The following is a 20702-nucleotide window of genomic DNA, read 5'->3' as shown; positions in this document are numbered from 1 at the left end:
TTGCATGTTGCGTGATTGTGCATAACATAATAGGACTTACTGGACCGATGGGTCAATGGAGAGCAGGTAGAATTCTTCAAGTGTTCCCAGGAGAAGATGGCATAGTACGAAACGTTCAAGTCAAGACTTCCTCAGGGACTTATATGCGTCCCATCGCCACGATTTGCGTAATTTATCCTGCCAAAGGCTTTCCTGAATAGAATGGGATTCCCCATTGTGGGCGGGGGGGGGGGGGGGGGGGAGGGGGGTGGGGGGAGGGGGGTATGTTGCGTAACCGAAATCGCAACGGACTGGACTCTAATCTACGGCCATTAAGCTCACATGATTTTCTATGTAACATGTTTTTTTTTTTGGTTGGTATTCGTAATGCATGGTTTACTAGGGTGTTTTTAATTAAAGGCCTTTTTTCAATTGGAAGTGTGTGTGTTTCTGACTTTAAATCTATGTACCTGACAAGGCTGGACAAATGTAAGTACTTTTGATTTCGTAACCCTTTTTCTGGCTTTTTCGTTACAAAGGGATTTGTTTCCAATATTCTTTAATTAATTTTGCAATTGCAGCTTCAGATTACCACATTATCTTTTTTCAATAAAATCCTGAAAATCCAAGCCTTGTTGACTGATTGCTCCATTGACCCAGACTTACTTGTAGACTTGGTCGGACTTGAACACTTATAATGTACAAGACCACGACAGGAATAAAAAGAACATTGAACTGTTATCTGTAGTACTTCTTTCAAACCAGATTAGCGTGAGCTAAATGAGCTGAGGAATCCCTGGAGTAATGAGTAATACAGTCTGACAAGAAAATTTGCACATTTAGTTAACCACTTCATCAGAAATCTAGAAAACCCTCTGTTGTAGTGATCGAGTGCTATCTTTCGAGGCAAATAGACTTGAAGGAATTCATCCCCAGTGACCAAGGAATAGAAAAGACTTGAAATTCAAGTTGGAACATCAATTACCGGGGTATTCAATCAACTACCTCCTGTTGTTCACATTATAGTTCATAAATGGACTGGTGATTAAACTGTGGAATCGAGAACAGTGAAATCGTGCTTTATGTTCACTTGATAGTGACCATGCACAATTGTTGTTCTCGGTTTGTAACTGAGTTTTGAATAAATTAATGAAAACTCTTGATTGGCTGTCTTTTAGAAAAAGGTGTGGTTTGTGCATGGTCTGGGCCAAAACATCAAACAAACATAAAACAAAGAAACTTGTCGAGTTTCATAACCATCTCCATCCACATTCAAGGTTCTATTTTCAGGAAGTTTTTCAGAGCAGAGTTGAGTTTTGAGATGTGCAGAATGGACCACAGATTTTACAAATAAAATAAACATCCAAAAATATGACTGAACGACAACAAGAATGCTGGTATCTCATTTTTATTGAGTGCCTTTCCTCACTTTTTCTATCATTTATACACGTGGCGTCAATGGATGCTCAAAGAGAATCGATCAATGTTATGCCACATTGAAACTCAGTCAGAATTAGGACCTGACGTACCACTCAGTTTCATAGAAATATACCACTAATCTTTCTATCTATAATTATGCGATCATTTTCATCATGTGGTTGTTTTTAAAATGAAGGATATAGTGAATGCATGAATGACTAGTGTGAGATATACATAATTACAATAATAATAATAATAATAAGAATAAGAATAATAATAATTACAATAATAATTTATACAAGCAATTGCAAAGATTGGATCGATTTAAAATTTCTTGCATTTTCGTCCAAAGAAAAAACGAGGGCAGAACGCCGATAATTCAAATTATTGATGGCAAAAAAATCACAATCACGGACTGAAACTAGCATACTTAAAAATAAAGCCTTGTGATAATTTACCCATGTCTCATACCGTGAGGGTCCATTCGCAGCTGTTTTCAACCTCCCAAAAGAAAAGGAAAATACCAAGCATCTTTAAAAAATCCTCGTTAAAAATCATTTTCGATGATGACAAAGACAAGTTAGGATATACTCATATTCCCACTTGCTTTGCCTCCAAAATGAAAGTACATGAAGTCCTAAAATCCTTTTAGACTTAATAATAATAATAATCTCTCGGAACGCTATATTAAACGGATGAAAAACGCGCAATTTGCGTGGGCAAAAATTTGTACTTCTTCCGTTTAATTTGCCTTGTTTAGACACGGACACAAAACTATCAAACTATCTCATTTACTGTATCTTTACTGTATCTTTTAAGACGCACTAAAATGGCTAGTCGTTCTAAACGCGTAATCTGTCTTAATATGCCCGGCTTTCTTAACAGATGCATTGAAAATCTTTGGTCAAGTTTGATGCGAACAATGCAGAATTCGCCCCGTTTTATTACCAGGCTACAGTAAATAGTGGGGAGATGTCTCTTGATTTACAATGCCCAGGCGAATAATACGACACGCGTACTGAGCTTGAATGGATTATTTGTCATCGCCAAAAGGCTAATAACGTTGTTATCCATTGTGAATGGCCTCGTTGGTGCTATTCCACAGACTCATGGCCTTTATACAAAACCTATATACGAGCGACACAATCCGCTCTTTATATTTAAACATACACGGTAATACAACACCTCTTTTTGCGAATTGTTTGGTCGTAAATCAAATTCTTTGAAAACGAAACATGACGCGGTAACAATAACTGATTGTATCTGACTAAAGCGCATTTAGTGTCACGTGAGCGTTTCTCGCTCACCATCTTCGTTTTCTTTTATCGATGGCAGATGTTGAACTTGACTGACAGGATGAAGCCATGATGTTTGCTGTGTCACGTGACTGCGAGACAAAGAAAAACGTCTTAGATTTACACGTCCTCCCACAGAAAAGAAGGCAAACATACATTCTGTCTTTCCAGTAGTCTGAAGGTACAAATGGAGTGAATTTCTTTGTGAACTTACTTGATGTAATACCTGACACCATCGGTGGTAAAGGCTTCCTCCCAACCAAACGGAAGAGCTAATTAACACAGTAAAATAAAAATTAGAACGGGGAATCACAAAATAAGCATGACTCCAAGTGGGCATAAAACTCTTGAACGAATGAAGTGAAACGTTTTTAAGACCAACTGATCACTTACGTTCTTCTTCTATCAGCGCCTTGACTGATTTAACGGTCTCACGCGCCTGTCTTGCGAGTGATGCTGGCGTGAACTTTGCATGACGGGATAGGTAAGCAGGCGGTTTAGGATTGGAACTCCCTTCGCCCCGAACCGATTCGCCCTTACCACGCGGTGGGGGCCTGAAAGTAGAACAGCAGAAAAAGTTTAGAAATTGTTCTTCACATAATATCTGGCCTAAAATTTCAGCAGTTTACTTACTTTCCTGAGCTGCCTTCTGTCAAGTTTTCATGAACCATCTGAAAATAAACAGGTTGTTGAAACTTTTTTCTAAAAAGGATCTGTTTTGGGTTAATTTGAATTTTTTTTTTCTGCACTAGGCTGTTCTTCATACCTCTGCAAAATTAATAAGTTTCTCCGTGGCTACTTCGTACGTCCGTTTGCTAACTTCGGCTTTCCGAAGCTGGCAACCGAGAACAACCAGTCTTTTCTGCAACTCTTGGAGTTCCTTCTACAAAACAAATAAATAATATCAATGAGTGGATAGATCTGTCGGCGAATACAGCAACTCCTTTCGTCATAATCGACTTCATTTACTTGCACAGATTATTCTGCAACGGAACACGAATAACAACTGTCAATCTAAGGTGGTATCTTTTATCCGTGCAATTCATAAAGAAATGAAGTCTTGTCATTTCAAAATGGCTGAGGTATCTTTCCACCCTCTTTCTCAACTTGTGTCTGGCGTAAGGCGAGCAGCCATTTTCATTCAAAAATTGCATCCTTACCATATCAGGTTTCTGCTCCGCCTCTTTCGTTTTATACGAGTCTAGCTCTTGCTCCAGAAGTCTTATAACCTAAGTAAAACGTTTTAATAAATTTATTTTAGTTCTAGAATGCACTTTGAACGCCAATATGGATCACTGTAGGGGTTAACAAAAAGGTGGGAAAAATAACATGAATGGATAGATAAATGAATAAATAATTAAAATGTGTAGAGCGCTTTTCCTCAAGGGTCCAAAAGAACCAATTACGTGAAAATAAACAACTGAAAGAACAAACTTTAGGATCAAAAGTATATGGCAACACAAGCAATGTGCAATACAAAAACCAACGTTCAAATTGCGTTAAAAAAGTCTTCCTTAAGCCCCAAAGCATATCCAAATACATCCCTACCAATCTTTATGAGACAGTGGCGCCACCATTATTATTCTTAGAGTGCTCGAGGGTTTTTTGGCTGACCGACAATATCCGAACGTGCCTGACGATTTCAGAAGTAACCTCTCCAGTGTTATTCCGATTAAAATTGTAGATTTTAGTGAAAGTACGATCATTCACATTAACTTTCCTAACTCTCATTTTACATTATTTTATCAAAATGTGACCGTTGAGGCTCGAACTTTTGCCCCAGGCATGAGAAATTGGAACCGGCATAGGTATAACACTAGACAAGTTTACGAACAACAGCTCTGGTGGTCAAATGACTAGCTTGGGTGTCCTTTGCGCAAGCGACCTGAGACTCACTTCAGCATAGTCTTGTTCGACGTCTTTTGCAGCTTTCTGAGCTTCAGAGGCAAGATAAACTTTCTTCTCGAGAGATCGACTTTCTTCAAGAAGACCTTGAGCGTCCTGAGTAAAATTCAAAATAACAGCTGTCAAATCTGTTGGACTGATCATCAAGACAGGTCAGTGTAGATGTTGTTAACAACTATACCATTGATCAGAGAAAATGAAAACTATAAAACGGAAAAGGCGATCATAGCAAGTAACTTGAATATAATTTAAGACCATCACCACGAACCACCTTGGATTGGAAAAAGAAATGGGAGTGACTTTTCTTTGGTGAACGCCGAGGAGAGAACCCTGGGAACGAGGCTGTGGCATAAGATCTTGATTATAGTATCGCATGGGCCCCAGGGCAATTAAGGATTATATCAAATTGACCTCGTCGCTTGTGAAAACTTTGAAAATACGCGTGAAATTAATCCTTCATTGCACGGGGGTACATTGCGATTACATCTTTATCACACGAAGGGCAAAATTATTGAGAAGCCCGTTCACTAATTCCGCGACAAATGTCAATCAACTTAAGAGAGTGTTTTCACTCACGTGATCAGTAATCTTGTTTTTCCACCGAAACAAAAGAAAACGTTTGCATGATAGTAGACCTCAATTCCCGGAGGATTAGTTGGGTATACCACATGGCCGTCGTGACGTCACGAGAAAACGCTCAATACGCTTTCATTCGGTTAAAGTTCAATTCAATAAATTGTTGCTGTCAACAGAAATAGTGCTTAAATGTATTTGATACGTGGAAAAAAGCAGTTTCATCAGAGTCAGAATCCGAAAGAAGATTCTCTTGTAACTTCGCTTACTCTGGATAAGCAACTGTTAACCAATTAGGATCAAGTAATTATGCCCTCTTGATTACCAAAAGTGCCCTCGAATGTGCCCTCGTGATTAAGAAAAAATGCCATGCCCCCCGGCTCAGCCAATCAGCATTCAGTAATTTTTCCCCGTATGTGATTAAAACAGTAAAACCGTGACAGTTCAGTAGAGAACAAAGCTCTTCGGATTCGAGCGTTTTGACACGATTGAAAAAGGAGAACGTACCTTTCTTGCTTTCATGAGTTCTTCTTCAGCAGTCAAGTAATCTTCTTCCTTTTTCATTAGTAATTTCTTCAAATGCTGCACTTCGCGTAAAGCTTCGTCTCGTTCCCTTCTGATTCGCTCGGCGTTTTCCGCATTCTCTTTGGCTATCGCCTCCAGTGAAGCTAACTGTGATTGTTGCTGCATCTAAATTGCACCCACAGAGAAATTCAGATTGAAATTGGACTAGCTCTGTCTTTAATAGCATGCTGACACTATTTGCTTCTTCCCTGCAAAACGGTTTTCAAATCTTAAACTGTTACCAGCGCTACAATAAAGGTGCCCAAAACATCCAGGCCATTCCGTAATTTGAAAACCTTCACCAGTTGCCGGCGATTTTGACACTAAATTTTAAAAACAGCTGGATCATAAAAAATTGCAGGCTGTGTACGGGTACGAGTCACTGTACCTCACCTCTTCAAACGTGTCGTCTTTAGTAGGGACATTAGCCTCAGCAATGTTAACATCTTGTATTGCAAACTGAACAGATGAGTTACTCAACGAAAGATCATCGAGCTCCAACGAAAACACCTGTCTCGCAGCACTCACAAAATCTACAAATACGAAAAGAAAAACAACACTTAAAACAAAAAGGCATATCAAAACGTTTTTCATTCTTCCGCCTCTGCATGCTTCCTCTTGCATGCTTAATTATTGAAACGCACGAACCACCCTCCTGTTTTTCTTCCAATTTCCAGGGACAAAAACTGTTTTGAAAGCTACGGAGACAACATTTATAACTTTACCATTTGTAATTTTACGAGAATTTGTTTCTGATAGTGGTATATATATGACAGTCATTCCATCTTGACCCGTGGATTGAGACAGCTCAAAGCGAGAATGACAACTTGGAAGTTTGCAACTTGAAAAATGATAGTGAATAGGCCATTTCCGAGTTCATGTCTGCCTCCTCTTCAAAGCGAGTCTAAGTGCGAAGTTTTTGTGATGGAAATTAGTTCTACTTTACAGATCTTCGCACTTAAACTCGCTTTGAAGAGGAGGCAGACATGAACTTGCAACTGGCCCATTGCGCTTTCATGCGCTATTAAATAAGGAGCTCTCTTAACTGCGACGATCATTCTCGCTTACAGAGTATATCTTTGTTTTTGACATAAAAGTCGGTCAAGCTTGGATGCGAAGTGATTTTTTTTCCAATTTTATCCACTAGTGTGCACGGAGGGGCGGCCCGCTGAAAAGACGCGGAAAAAGTGCTTTGTCTCGTTATTCAAGCGCTTTGCTACGCAAGCTGGCGGAAAGGTAGAATATGGGGAAAGGAAGCCAATCAAGCCACGAACAATTCTTACCTCCATACGAGACAAAGCCTGCTTGATCAGCCGGCAATCTTTGTCTTAATTCTCGCTGTTGTTCATCTGTAGGTCTGAATCCCAAATACCTCAAGGCCTAAACAAATTTGAAAATACACAATAAACAAAAAATTCTAAAAGATTGGAAGCAGATACTCAGATTTAAACAAATAGCGACGTTGAAGATCAAACAAATTTGCATTATTTCCCAGTTGGATTTAAAGCGGACATCGACTATTATTTAATGGCCGGATGCTTCGACGTCTAAATTTTAACCCAGGAAGGCAACTGAAACTTCATCTTTTACAAATCCTCTTTGATATCAGCAAGTTGATTCTGATTTCAGGCTGTACTGTGATTCTTCTTTGTGTAGCTTGGCATAAAAACTCCAATAACAACCTGATACTAAAATTATGAGGCAGGTACAAATATATATTAAAAAAATGACAAGGCCACGAGAAATCACCCTAACCCTAATCTAACCTTGGTGAAATCGGGACAAACGTCGAATAGTTTTGGCTTACAAAACCGTTTTTCGCTCGATCCGAGGTGAGCGATCCTATATAGTTGATCCGGACCGACTTTTGTACCCAAGCTCAAAATTATGGGCGCCAAATTAAACTCACCACTTCAAGTTTTTCCACTCTCAACTTAGTATGAGGGTCCAATGAAAGTCGTCTGCTGCCTCGTCCATACCGTTTAGTCCTGGGGCCACCATTGGGTGGTGGTGTAGTGAGAAGTGACACTGGACCACCAAGACTGGACTGTTGACTCAAAAAGCTAGGAGATATCTGTTGCTGTGAAACACGGTGAAGAGCTTCCAAGTCCTGTTGTAAGTAATATGGTACTGATTGATGCTCAGATTTTGGTTGCACAGGACTTATGTGAAGAGATCTCAAGGGCAGTTGATTTGGCTGTTCTCGGACCACAGGTAACCCGGCTCCTGAAAAAAGAACAACATCGGTGACACTTTATGTGCATAGGTTCTTCAATGGCCATTGGTGTATCTTATACACATAAAATATATACAGTAAATGAGATGGTAAGTTTTCGATGAAGTACTGATGAAATGATGAATTAATACAGAATAACATGGGAAACCTAACAGATGTCAACCTCTAACTTCCCAAATTAGAGTTGCCAGGAACTGGGATTTTTTTTTACCTCAATGGACAAATTTATTCATAACACTATGCATTAATTACTGTAAAAGCAAAATAATTTTATCATGAGACTCGGACCTATGAAAAATTATTGTTACGCTGAGTTTTAATATTTATCTCAGAGAATTAAACTTAGAAATGTTAGAATCTAACCTTGATCCTTGACACTAAAGTTTATTAAATAGAACAACAACTTTCGTTTTCTTCATTTACATACCAAGACCGACAATGACAAAGATATTACTAGAAATATGTAATCCTGCATTCCAAAGGCTTTCAAATTCGAGAATTTTGCGCGATCTGAACTACTTCACTTCTGATTGATATGTCACACATTCTAGAACTCTCTAAAAGTTTCTAGATGTCTTTTCCTCCAATATTTAACACCGAAGCTAACTCTTCAGAACAAGGATAACTATAGATGTAACTCAAATTTGATACTTTAGAACAAATAAACGCAACATTCAGTATAAATGCACAAATAGCATGACTTTTTCCTGTGTTTGTGATATTGAACTGATATTCATAAAAAAACTGAAATATGCTATTTATTTCCATTTTCATTATCAACCCTTGAAAAACTATAGCTTTGCATCTGGAATGTAAGTTATATGCAGTTCAACTTTCATAAATAATATTTAATGATATCATCACAAACCACACATGGGAACAACCTTATTAAAACAAAAACCAAGTCATTCATGACAAAATTTCTTTTCCATAATATCAATGTTACTACCTTACCTCTGTGTCAAATAGATTTTTAGCATTAAAATAAAAGTACCTTGTTGGAAGATTGCAAAAATTTTCAGATTTGTATTCAATGTAAAATCTGAAGACAATTTACTCCAGCCAATGAAAACAGGTTTTCTTCACACATACAAATAATATTATTAACCACAAAGAAAAACAGTCATCAATTAATAAATTGAATTTTCAAAATAGCAGATTTCCAACTTTCTTGATGTTACATTGAATTTAATCAAGAGCAACATATTTAAGAAACAGTGTGGTAACTATAATATACGAAATTAAAAGAAAATTCGAAATTACCTAATGAAAACATAGACCGTAATGTATAGTTTGAATATTTGGTCAGTTCTCTCTATAAAAATAAATATATAAAAAGTTCTTCAGCAAATAACTCCTTCACTAATTTCGATATCTAGGTAAATGTTAAAAATTTCACACACAGCTCTTCTAGATTTCACCATTCTTGTGCCTCTCAAGCATAGTATTGCAGATCTCAGCAATGAGAACTATGTTTTGGCGCGGATCCATGAGATCATTCTAGAATAACATTCTCCCTTCTTAATGGCAATCAACTCGGCAAGCCTGGAGTGATACCTCCTACATTCTTAACCCATTCCACCAGTTGTGGAAAAAACTAGTGGGTTAAATGTTCCGTGTTCGATGTTGAGGACTCTTGTCAGGTATAATCGCTTATTCTCATTTTAGTGCATTCTGTATATCTGTTGGGGATGGAAGTCTCTTTATGATTCGGCACTTGGGTGGCAAACCCTGTCATCAAAGAATGCGGATCGTTGATTCTCCCAAAACCCACGTGGGTGTATATCTAATCTTGGGTCTGGTGCTGTGTTGGACCCTCTACTAAGTTGTTCGAGCGGAAATGTTCTGTAAAACAGGCTCGGTTTCAACATCTTTGCATACCATATTCAGTAGGTCAGCTTCCAATAATAATAATAATAATAATAATAATAATAATAATAATAACAACAACAACTATGGAGAACTGCAGGGAGAAGTGAAAAAAAAGTGTGTCTAATGAAGAAAGAACAGGTCATTCCAACGATATTATTATTGCTGTTGGAGCCAGGGGTATTAAGTAAATAGAAGTAAAGGCCCGTAAGCAAATACCGGTTGGAGCCTAAGGAGTACTGCTATGACTAAATCCCATTACATGATCACTCTATTTGGCTCTTAAGATCAATCTCGCCATGTGACCCTTCTTGGCTTGACTTTCTCAGAAAGTTCAAGTATTTTGTTTCCTTCAGCAACGTAATCCCTCCCTCAATCCCTTTTTGCTTTCTGGTTATGTAGTGTTTGCACTTTAATAAACTATGGGTGGGGAATTGCTGCCGGTGGCACCCCTTCAGCCCTGAACTGAAGAGAGAGGGGCATATCGTTACTTTGCTGGACTGCATTAACAATGGCCCCAGGACATTATCCCAGGAACTATGCCCGCCTTACAATGAAGGCATGAGGCACCCCTTTGGCTAGGTGCTGAGGCCCCTCATCTGCCGCTCATCTCATCTGGTGTTGAGGCCCCTCACCCTCATATGGGTGGTGAGTATTATCTGCGCCTTGCCAGTACATTCCCTGCCCCCTCGTTTATGCCCAATTTGTGTGTCTGTTGTCTTTTACTGCGCACCTGGGGATTACGGTTGTACCGTAAGTTACTTATCCTTGTTCTTTCCAGTCCAATAATATTCATGTCCCAAGTGCGAATAAATTCAACTGAAAAACGTAATGCAAGCTGTAATATACAGTATTTCTCTTGTTACTGAAAAAGTGTCACATGTCAATAAGACTGAAACAGACAGCTACATGTAAGGCTCAACCATGCCTAAACCAGGGCAAATTTGTAAATTTCTGGTCTCTAGACGCACTCTCAAGATATGCCTGTTTTTGGAGCCTACCTAGATCTTAACATGACCTTAAAGTCAATACCCTGCTAAGCAAAAGACTTACCATTTGCAACAAATGGACTTCCAGCTCTTTCCACAACAAGAGATTGGCCTCCTAAGGCTCCATTTACATAGGGTTGACTTGTTACTGGAACATACTGTTGATTTACAACCTTAAATCCATTAGGTGTGCTATTAACCATAGCTGGTGTTGATGACAATGCAGGCTGGAAACCCCCATTGACAATTCTCTGAGGCGATGCAGCAGGTGCTGGGTGGAAGTCATTAATGGGTTGCCTGTGTGAGTTTGGTGCACCTACATGATTAATACCATTCCCAGCTCCTGAAATCTGATGTGTCATTGGTTGTAACACAGCTGGTTGAGTATCTGATATTTCAGGTGGAGATACTTGGGACCGAGGGCTTCCTAGGAACGTTTCCACGCTAGGAGTACTTCCATGGCTTCCTAAACTGGCTTCAGGACTTGCTGCATTTCCAGCTAGAAGTTCTTGCATAAAAATATCAGTATTACTTAAGTCAGATACACTTGCTTGAGATGATCTCCTCGATGAAGTATGAGAGCTACAATTTTCAATCCCGTCTAAGTTCAGTTGTGTTGATGAGAATCCATTTTGTAAGCCTCCTCTTGGGCTATTCTGTACAGGGCTTGATGTTCCATTGGGTGTTTGACTGCCAGGCCTGATCCTACCCCTCATAAATGTTACCTCAGCATCTTGGCCCCTGTGAAAAAAAACAATGTAAATAATTTTACTTAAAATCTTCATCTCAAAGATAGTTGTGCCTAGTGATGCAGTAAGAGAGGTGAAGTACATGTGAGGCTCATGATCACCAGTTTCATGATTTGGATGGTTGTTCTAGACCTTACTCTGCTTACTCTATCACAATATCTTACAGTCACTGAAAATAAAGTAATCTTTGCTTGAGAGTTCTCTAAGAAATTTACTGATGTGACTGACTTACAGTGACTGTGAAAAAAGATTGAAAGTTTTAGGGTGAAGGGGATGGTGCAGTGGTGAGAGCACTCGCCTCCCACCAATGTGGCCCGGGTTCGATTTCCAGACTCGCCATCACATGTGGGTTGAGTTTGTTGGTTCTCTACTCTGCACTGAGAGGTTTTTCTCCGGGTACTCCGGTTTCCCCTCTCCTCAGAAACCAACATTTGACTTGATTTGCACTAACTATAAAATGTCAGTTTACAGAGTCCCCAACAAGCACTCCAGTGCTAGAACAACTAGACAGTTAAATAAAGTTTCTTTCCTTTCAAAACCAACCATAAAACATGTAAAAATCAACTTTGCTTAGGTAACATATAAAAAAACAAAATGTATTAATTTTCTGACCACTATTAATAAGATTGCAGTTCCCATTCAATTCAACCGATAACCAGTATATCCAGGAAGTCAATAATAATATATTGTTGCTGTTGTTAATATATTGCATACCAAGCAATGTACACTTGTGAGAGGATGTTTACATGTACTTTGACATATTCAATTTCACAACACTGAAAATAATTTTTAGTGCTGTGAAACATGTCAATAATACTGGTCAACGAATCACTCACTTGCTACTAAAATAAGATTGCAGTTCCCATTCAATTCAACCGATAACCAGTATATCCGGGAAGTCAATAATAATATCAAGAGTTTTCAAGTGAAATATTGCCTTTCTTGGTTATTGTTGCTGTTGTTAATATATTGCATACCAAGCAATGTACACTTGTTAGAGGATGTTTACATATACTTTGACATATTCAATTTCACAACACTGAAAATAATTTTTAGTGTTGTGAAACATGTCAATAATACTGGTCAACGAATCACTCACTTGCTACTAAAATTAAAGAAATTCATTAAAGCAGACCAGTAGTGTAATAGTGACCTCACCTGAGCTTTAGTCGAGTTAAGAGAGACTTGGCTTGTTCATGGGTTACACCAATGAGGGTCTCCCCATTGATGTACATAAGCCGATCGCCTCTCTTAAGCCTTCGGTCCTGTAAGAGTAAAAAGATACAACGTAACTTTTAATGCGTCATATGTTTTGTATTTTTAACAATGTACCACAGCCAGTTTAATTATGAAAATTATGTGTTAATATCATGTTTATACCATAAAGCAGGTACTAACAGGTGTCTGCAAAAACCAAACAATTATTATTAAAAGCGAATTAAAATGAAAAAACCCAGGTTATTACTCTATCTGCCTAGGAGTAAGTACTTTTCTATAACTTTGAGAAGTTATGGACAAAATGCCAGCAAATCCTTTTCACCTTAGTAATGCTTGTCTGTGCAGAATAAATATTAATTTACAAGAAACAATATTACATATATAAAACACAGAGAAATTACTAAAATCACCTTGGTTTGATGGTTGAGTTGTGAAATGACAATAATTATGCAAATAATACTTTGCATTTCAGATGTTGAGTGGTTTTCAAATTCTCAAAGGAATCCTATTTTACTCCCTTGATGAAACGGATTTGCCATTTATTAAATATCCTAAGAAATTGGAAGCAGCCATTTCTCTGCACCCTCCTCTCACTTGAAAATTAGAATTTTCTTGTAAATAAAATGTCAGAGCTTAGTGTGCTTTATCCGAGCAGCAACAGTTTTATTTATTATATAAAATACAGTCGAACCTCTCTAATACATGTACGGACAACAAGGGGACAGAGCAAAGTGTCCATATTAGAGAGGTGTCCGTTGTATAGAGGTCATGAATATTACGTCACTTCAAAGGCTCCATTGATGGTATTAAGTGTTCTTTAAATCAAAACTGGCCCAAACAAGTCTTTGAGGTGCATAATGGACAGCACAAATCGTTACAATACAAGCTGTACAATTCCAAAAACTATAATACAGTTTCCGAGCAGTAACATAACAGAACAGTAACTAAGTGTAGCGAACACTAACATACAGTAGAGTATTTAATGAAAGTTCTTTGTTATTGAGTCATTTTGCGTTAAAGAAGTCTGTGATGTTCTTCTGAACAGCATTCGCTAGTCGTTTTTTGACATACAATGACTGAGCTTTTGAAATAATCTTGCATAACTCATCAGGCAAATTTGATTCAATGACGGGAAGGAAAGAGGGAGAAAAAGGAAAGCAGCAACTGGAGAGTCTTCAAATAATAAGAAATCTTGATGATAAATGGCAATGACATGTCGATTATAATTTTTACTGATTGAAAACAAATGATACTGTTATCGTATGAACAATGAAACAATTGATTACACTTAATGATATGTAACGACAAACAGGAAATCGTATTGAATAAGAACTGTCATCATTGGAGTGTCCGTAATAAAGAGGTTAAGTTTTTATGAATTTTCTCTCTGGGACCGAGATTTCGTGTCCGTTGTCCGTATTATAGAGGGTCCGTATTATAGAGGTTATTTTTACAAAGAATGTATGGGCATTTTCTCGGGACCAAGTGAACTGTCCGTATTAAAGAGGTGTCCGTATTAGAGAGGTGTCCGTAAGGAGAGGTTCAACTGTATACTTTGTGATTTTACATACATGTAGACCAAACCCAACAAGCAACTCAGAGTATAACTTTAGGATAGCATGTGCCTAAGACATTTTCTTGTACATAAACAATCTGGCCTTGGTTGTTCAAAATGTAGATAATGCTATATACCGGATAAATCACCACCCAGTGTATAAACACTAGAATATGAAAACCAACTGAGTTATCCAGTGGATAACAACTGGGGCCTGGTGTTATGGCCTGTGTAAAATCTAAAAGTTCCACTCTACTGTTTGAATAGATGGTTTTGCAGGCAATATTATTATTAGTATCATAAAAAACTGACTTGACTAGAAACTAACCTTGTGGGCATCTCCACCTTCAATGATATCATCTACATAAATATGTGGTCCATCTGAATGGTTTGTTCCACCAACAACACATAAACCAAGTCCTGTTGAATAGTGAATCTGAATGCTCTGTAACTCCCCAGGATGATCAAAAGTTGGAGAAGAGCTTTGTGAATGCCTGTCAGTTGGCAGGCCAGAATCATTGGTTAGCTCCGATGAAACACTCCGTTGCTCTGCAGTAAGGTGACTGTGGCCTTCATAGTCTCGAGATTGTTCAGTAAAGTGTGCGTCCCCATTGAAGTGCCGTGCATATGGTGTCCCGAGTGATGATGAAGAAAGCGTTTGAAGGCTGGAGTTGTATGATGGAGGCTCATAAGCACCTAGCAATAAGAAATGTATTTCTAAAATCCTTGCATACTCACAAATAATATTGTTATTGCACATGAGGAAAAAAAAGCAAAAGGAATGTATGGACCTTGACAGAATTTTTCAGGAATTAGGGAATGGTGGGGTGGGAGGGGAATGATGTTGTCATGCATGGTGGTTAAAGATAATCCCTTGATCCACTGCAATTAAATGAAAGAACAAAACATGAAGACCCAAAGGACTGACTAGTGAAGCAATTTGACCGTTAGAGAGGATGAGTGTTTCATATAAGGGAAAAACCATGAGGTCCAAAGGTCAAAATCATTATGTTAATTCACCTGGTGGATGTTGAACCACTGTGGGACCGACTGGTAATGTGGGTAGATCCATTGAATACATTCTCTGGAGGCTTGCCGAAGGTTTGTCAAGTGACATGGTGGGTGATAAAACCGGACTTCCATGGCGGCCACCAGCTAATGGAGACATCTGACCTGCTGTCATCACCCATGAACGCTTTCCTTTACATACAAAAGTATGATGATTAAAATGAATAACATTTTCAATAGCTTAGAACACTAGTGCAATAGACAGACTTACTAACCCATGGTTGGGGAAGGAGTGGATCCTCGCGAACTGCCAAAACTACCACTTCTCACCAAGCCATTCATGACACCATTGGTCAGACCTGGTACTGACGAGTCACCACTAAGACCCTCCATTAGAGTGATAAACTCTTGCCTAGAAAATTGAGAACATTTAAAATCTAACGGGAGACAGTGTCTACATTCATTATGTAAATTTTCATGCTTATTATTAGGAAATAAACAAGGATGGTTTTTTCATACTAATCATTGCCAATCATAATTATAGCCATAATGGCCACTTTGAGGCTAGGTAACTACACAAGTCACCAATTCTAAGGAACTTGGTAACATCTCTATTTTTACTTTACTCCTAATTATGCCCCTGTAGTTTTACAAACAACGCAACAGTGCTTCGTACACAGAGCTCACAGAACTACTGATTATTCAAATAAATAAAACTTCTGGGAACACTTAGGGCATTTTTGTAAGGAGGCAACTTTTGTAAAAACCAAAACTGAGGCAGATGTAGGACGTAATTAAAAACAATACACCTACCGAGACTGGGAGTCTCTGCTCACAAGCAGTTTAGCATGGTTTGACTGAGCAGCACTCCTAAGAAGTGACATTGCCCTACAAAAATTAATAGCAAAATAAGGTGAAAAAAAGGAAAACAAGAAGGTCAAGATAAATCTTAGGTTTTCTACAAATGGAGGGTGTTAACCTTGAACAAATCTGAACATCAGGCTTGCATTAATCATGTTTGAATCAAAGGGAAAGAAAAAGTAACTCAGCTTTAATTAAGTTGCTTTTTTGTTCTCTGATCCAAGTAATCTAAGATATGATCAGAATTAACCAAGAAAAATTTCCTGTGTACCTGCAGGAGATAGAGTGCAGTCAATGCATGCAACAGCATAAACAGGGGCCGCAGAGAGGGAGGGGCTGGGGTGGGGGGGGTTATAGCTCTCCCACTTTTTTTCCTATAGTTGTTGTTTTCTCCTAAACTTCTTCCCCCTCCCCTCACACTTCCATGGTCAATCCATACCAAAACCTAGCCCCCCACTTTCAAGCGTATTCCGTGGCCTCTGATAAAACAATCCCACCCACTTCCAAACTACCAGCAGTCTGTGTCCTTTTGGTTGAGAGACAACAGCAATGACTTTGACAAGTAACCAAAGGTTTCAAAGAATGTCTTGTCCTTTAGACTTTAAAACACACTTACTTGCCATTGGACACTCCAAGCAGACTATAACCGTTAACTTCCAACAGCTGATCGCCTTCCCTAAGGCGGCCTGAGACAAAGCAATTTATTGACAGAATGGTATTTTAGCCTGTTAAGTTTATTGAATGCTAAAATGTCGACTGAAAAAAAACTCAAGGATTATATTATACACATTATAAGGAAAGATTTTGGAGAAGGAATTGATAAAAAACAGAGTTATGTCAATTTGAGATTCAAACTTGTATAACCAAGCAGAAAATACTTGACTAATTGGGAAGGATGGAAATAAATTGGCAGCTTTAAAACACAGACCACGGATTACAGGTCAGTGTACAGGTCACTGTGATACAGATAAATACATGTAAACAACACCAAAAGTGTCTGCTAGCCCTAATCACTCTACATTAATGTTTTTTCAGATCTAGGGGAAATGTTTGGCTTAGTTGTTCATCAGTGGAGGGAGGACTTCTAGTCTTGAAAGATATGTGACCTGTGTTTAAGACCTGCTTGAATCAAACCAAATTGAAGGAGATGAAATCCAGTTCTGGCTTTGGATGACACGCTAACACCAACCCTAACCCTAACTCCTCAGAACAGAGTAAACAATCTCAACCCACAAAAGAAAAAGAGGAGTCTAAAGAAAAAGATCCTGAACCACTCTGTTGGAAGGTTTATGCTCTTACCACCATGCAAACTTGATCTTCTCTTGATCCATTCTCTAAAACATGACACTCTAAACATTCATCCTTACCATCAAGATCAGCCACACCTCCACTAAGGACTTTCTTAATAAAGATCCCAAAATCTGCTCCAAGAGCTGATCTTCCACCAGCTATCTTGATTCCTGATTTGAAAAACAAAAATGAAGACATGAGATGATCATGCTGTAAAAATTTAGTTGATAGAAGATTTCTTTAAATTTCACCTAAACCTTTACCCATGCAGGAGCAAGGGTAGCACAGTCGGTTAGTGCGCGGCCTTGTTGAATAAGGTCCTGAGTTCGATCCCCGGATCTCACATCCTTGTTTCGACTTCTTTCCTTTCAGTGTAGCCTAAGTAGTTTAAATACCCTTAAAATGGAGCACTGATGAAAAGAGGGGGGGGGGTAAAATGAGCGCACCATCGGCTTCCTGGGAGAGTACTCTCTAGAGAGTAAAGGAACTTCCTACGTTAAATAAAGTGTACCTTTACCTTTACCTAAAAGCATCTTTAAACAACTTACCTAAACCACTGTGGCAGTTTTTAATAATTATCACTTCAGTATCACGTCTGTTGCTATTACCAATCTGCAATCTGAAATTATAGTGAAAACAAAGCTTTTCAATACTTGATACACAAGCTGATTACACAGGCATTAGCCATCAAAAGCCCACTTCAACTGGGGTTCTCTGACACTGTTTAACCCCAGAAAACTTTACCTTGCATATAATAATAAAATTAATTTGTGTATTATTTAAGAATGTTAAAAGTGGGCTCCCAAATAGCATATATATTAATACCAGCATCTAATGCCAAAACAAATAAGTTCCACTGACTGTGTTTTACCAGGGTTTTCTTGTTGCCATGGTAAAGCAACACGCCAAGACCATAACATTGTGAAGCTACATTATTGCTTTAACAAAAAGTAAACATTGTCGTTATGAGTTACAATGAAAGAATGCGTCAGAGCTTTCATAAACGGATGCAAGTTTAAGTTAATTTTATAACTCTAACCGTGGTGAAATAGAGTCCATAGTCACCCTAGAGAGGGCTTTCATACTCTTCAACTCTTCAATAACATCTTTGCTCTCAATACATGACTGTAAAGAAAAAAAATTCAAATAATATATTGAAGATTGGGCAATAAACATGTGCTTACTTAGTCTACCATTAATTTTTTTACTGTTATAATAATAATTTGCCACCCACAAGGAACTTCTAAAAACCATTTAACCCTTTGATGTCCAAACCGGCCGAAACTGGCCAGACTTAGTATTTTACTCTGTCTAAGGCCAGACAATTTCACTCGTCAATGGGGAACCCCTGGGAGTCAATGGGTTAAAAAAAAAGTTAAATGTACAACTTAACAATAATAATAATAATATTTTTTTTAATGATAATAATTTATTCTTTCATTCAACTTACAATTTTGACAATAAAATAAAAATCTTAACCAAGCCTAATTAGTCATAATTTACAAAAATTACAATAATAATAATAATAACAATAATAATAATAATACTCTCAGTTATCATCATCATCATCTTCTATTTAGTCTTTGAACATTTCTCGTTACCACACATCGCAGTTTGTGGGTCTGGCTGCCTACCAAACTCAAATGCATTATTTACATGTTGCATCTCAACCAACAATGCAGATACCGATACGAAGACAAGGTTAAGTGTACACTTGGAAAAGCTTCATTAGAGACCACAAATTAACCGAGCTAAGCTGGTATCTTTGGAACACAAAACTACAGTTATTTAATAATTATTATTATTGTGCACTACCTTTAGCACACAAATCATTGACCTTAAGGCTTATGCCTAATTTTACAGCATAAAAAGGCATAGTACAGCATACAAAAGCCAAATCGAGGTACATGCAGTCAGAAAGAGTCGAGCGATGGCGGTCAAGCCGTTAGCTTTCGCCTTAAAATACATACAGCATACATTGTACTACACAAAAAGGAAAGAAAATGAATCGAATCCATTTCATCGACAATAATGTTCTACAGTCACTCGTATGTTCTACGATATAAAGTCAATAGTTTTGTTCAAATATCGTTCAGTATATTGCGTTCCTTGGCATTTCACTTAAGCCGCGCTTTGAAATATTACGGACGAGAGCTTTAGATAAGAGTTTCACACAAAGCAAGCGTATCACTATCCACTTGTAAACAAAGTTCAAAAACTCATAACACGCTTTTTCAATTCGCAATATTATCGATTGGGCAAGCACTGTCGATTCGGCTTCGTTGAATATGGACTCGATTGATTATTATTTTACCGCAAAGTTATTGCTTTGTGTTGAAGCGGAGATTTATTGGTACAATTTACATTTACAAATTTCTGCTGTTGTATTTAAATTGCAGCATAAATTTAGTGTTCCACAGTTGTCGAAAGCTCCAGCACTTTGACAAAATAAACATTTTAGTTAGAATATATGTTGTTATATGGCACTACTATAGTACAAAACCACTGCTAAATTTATAACCTAAAATTACCGCATGAGGCAGGTTAATTCCAGCTCATTGTGGCAGATCATTTGACAGAAAAAACCTGTATGTTCGGAATTTACGTGACGCGTGTAAGTTGGACATAGCCATTTAATTTGGTGACAAGTTTAGCGACAAAGGTCGGGTGAAAACCTATGAAAATGTCAAAGCATCGGTTGTACGACACTCACAGCGGTTAAACAACCAGGCAAGATTTTAGAGATGCCGATTTTAACTTCATGCTCAAGCCAAAATTTATACGAGCTCACCAAACAAAAAAGTACCCGCTTTTAACAATCGTCAAGCTAACACTTAAAGAAGAATCTGTTTTTGATTTTTGTTGCAATTTTGTGCTAATGCTGCCAAGTCAACTCTTCGATCGAACCTTCTGAGGAAATTTTGCCAAAACTTAAACTTACCTCGTTGGTCCAAAGAGATTGGTGAGAAACAGTAAAGCGGAGGTCGATTGAATTGATTTCTCCGTTGATATTACTATCACTCCTTCAAGAACTGTGTTATTCTTTACCGGTATGAATAACCAACAGAGTAATGTTGTACAATATCATTCGAGTTTGTTGTATTAGGATCGATCTGTTTTCCTCCGGTAACAACATGCAAAAGTCTCGTCCCACTGCATTCCACACGCTATACGTGTATGCGCGCTTCGGTT

General features: G+C 38.1%; 1 protein-coding gene across 1 annotated transcript; it reads right to left on the bottom strand.

The window, feature by feature from the left end:
• Positions 1-1369: 1369 nt before the first annotated feature.
• LOC138000124 (syntaxin-binding protein 4-like) lies at positions 1370-20702 on the bottom strand. The gene is made up of 22 exons (XM_068846297.1): positions 20452-20702; positions 18550-18635; positions 18059-18129; positions 17588-17680; positions 16837-16906; positions 16173-16247; positions 15635-15771; positions 15372-15551; positions 14680-15047; positions 12737-12843; positions 10894-11570; positions 7645-7961; positions 7019-7115; positions 6129-6268; positions 5679-5861; positions 4590-4694; positions 3854-3922; positions 3460-3576; positions 3327-3364; positions 3087-3247; positions 2908-2965; positions 1370-2785 (listed from the first exon to the last, which is right to left on the bottom strand). The coding sequence occupies exons 2-22, from the start codon at positions 18591-18593 to the stop codon at positions 2683-2685; spliced, it is 3210 nt and encodes a 1069-aa protein (XP_068702398.1). The 5' UTR covers positions 18594-18635; positions 20452-20702; the 3' UTR covers positions 1370-2682.

The sequence above is a fragment of the Montipora foliosa genome, chromosome 4 (assembly GCF_036669935.1).
Source record: "Montipora foliosa isolate CH-2021 chromosome 4, ASM3666993v2, whole genome shotgun sequence".
In the NCBI taxonomy this organism is placed as follows: domain Eukaryota; kingdom Metazoa; phylum Cnidaria; class Anthozoa; order Scleractinia; family Acroporidae; genus Montipora; species Montipora foliosa.
This window is presented reverse-complemented; position numbering and strand designations above follow the sequence as displayed.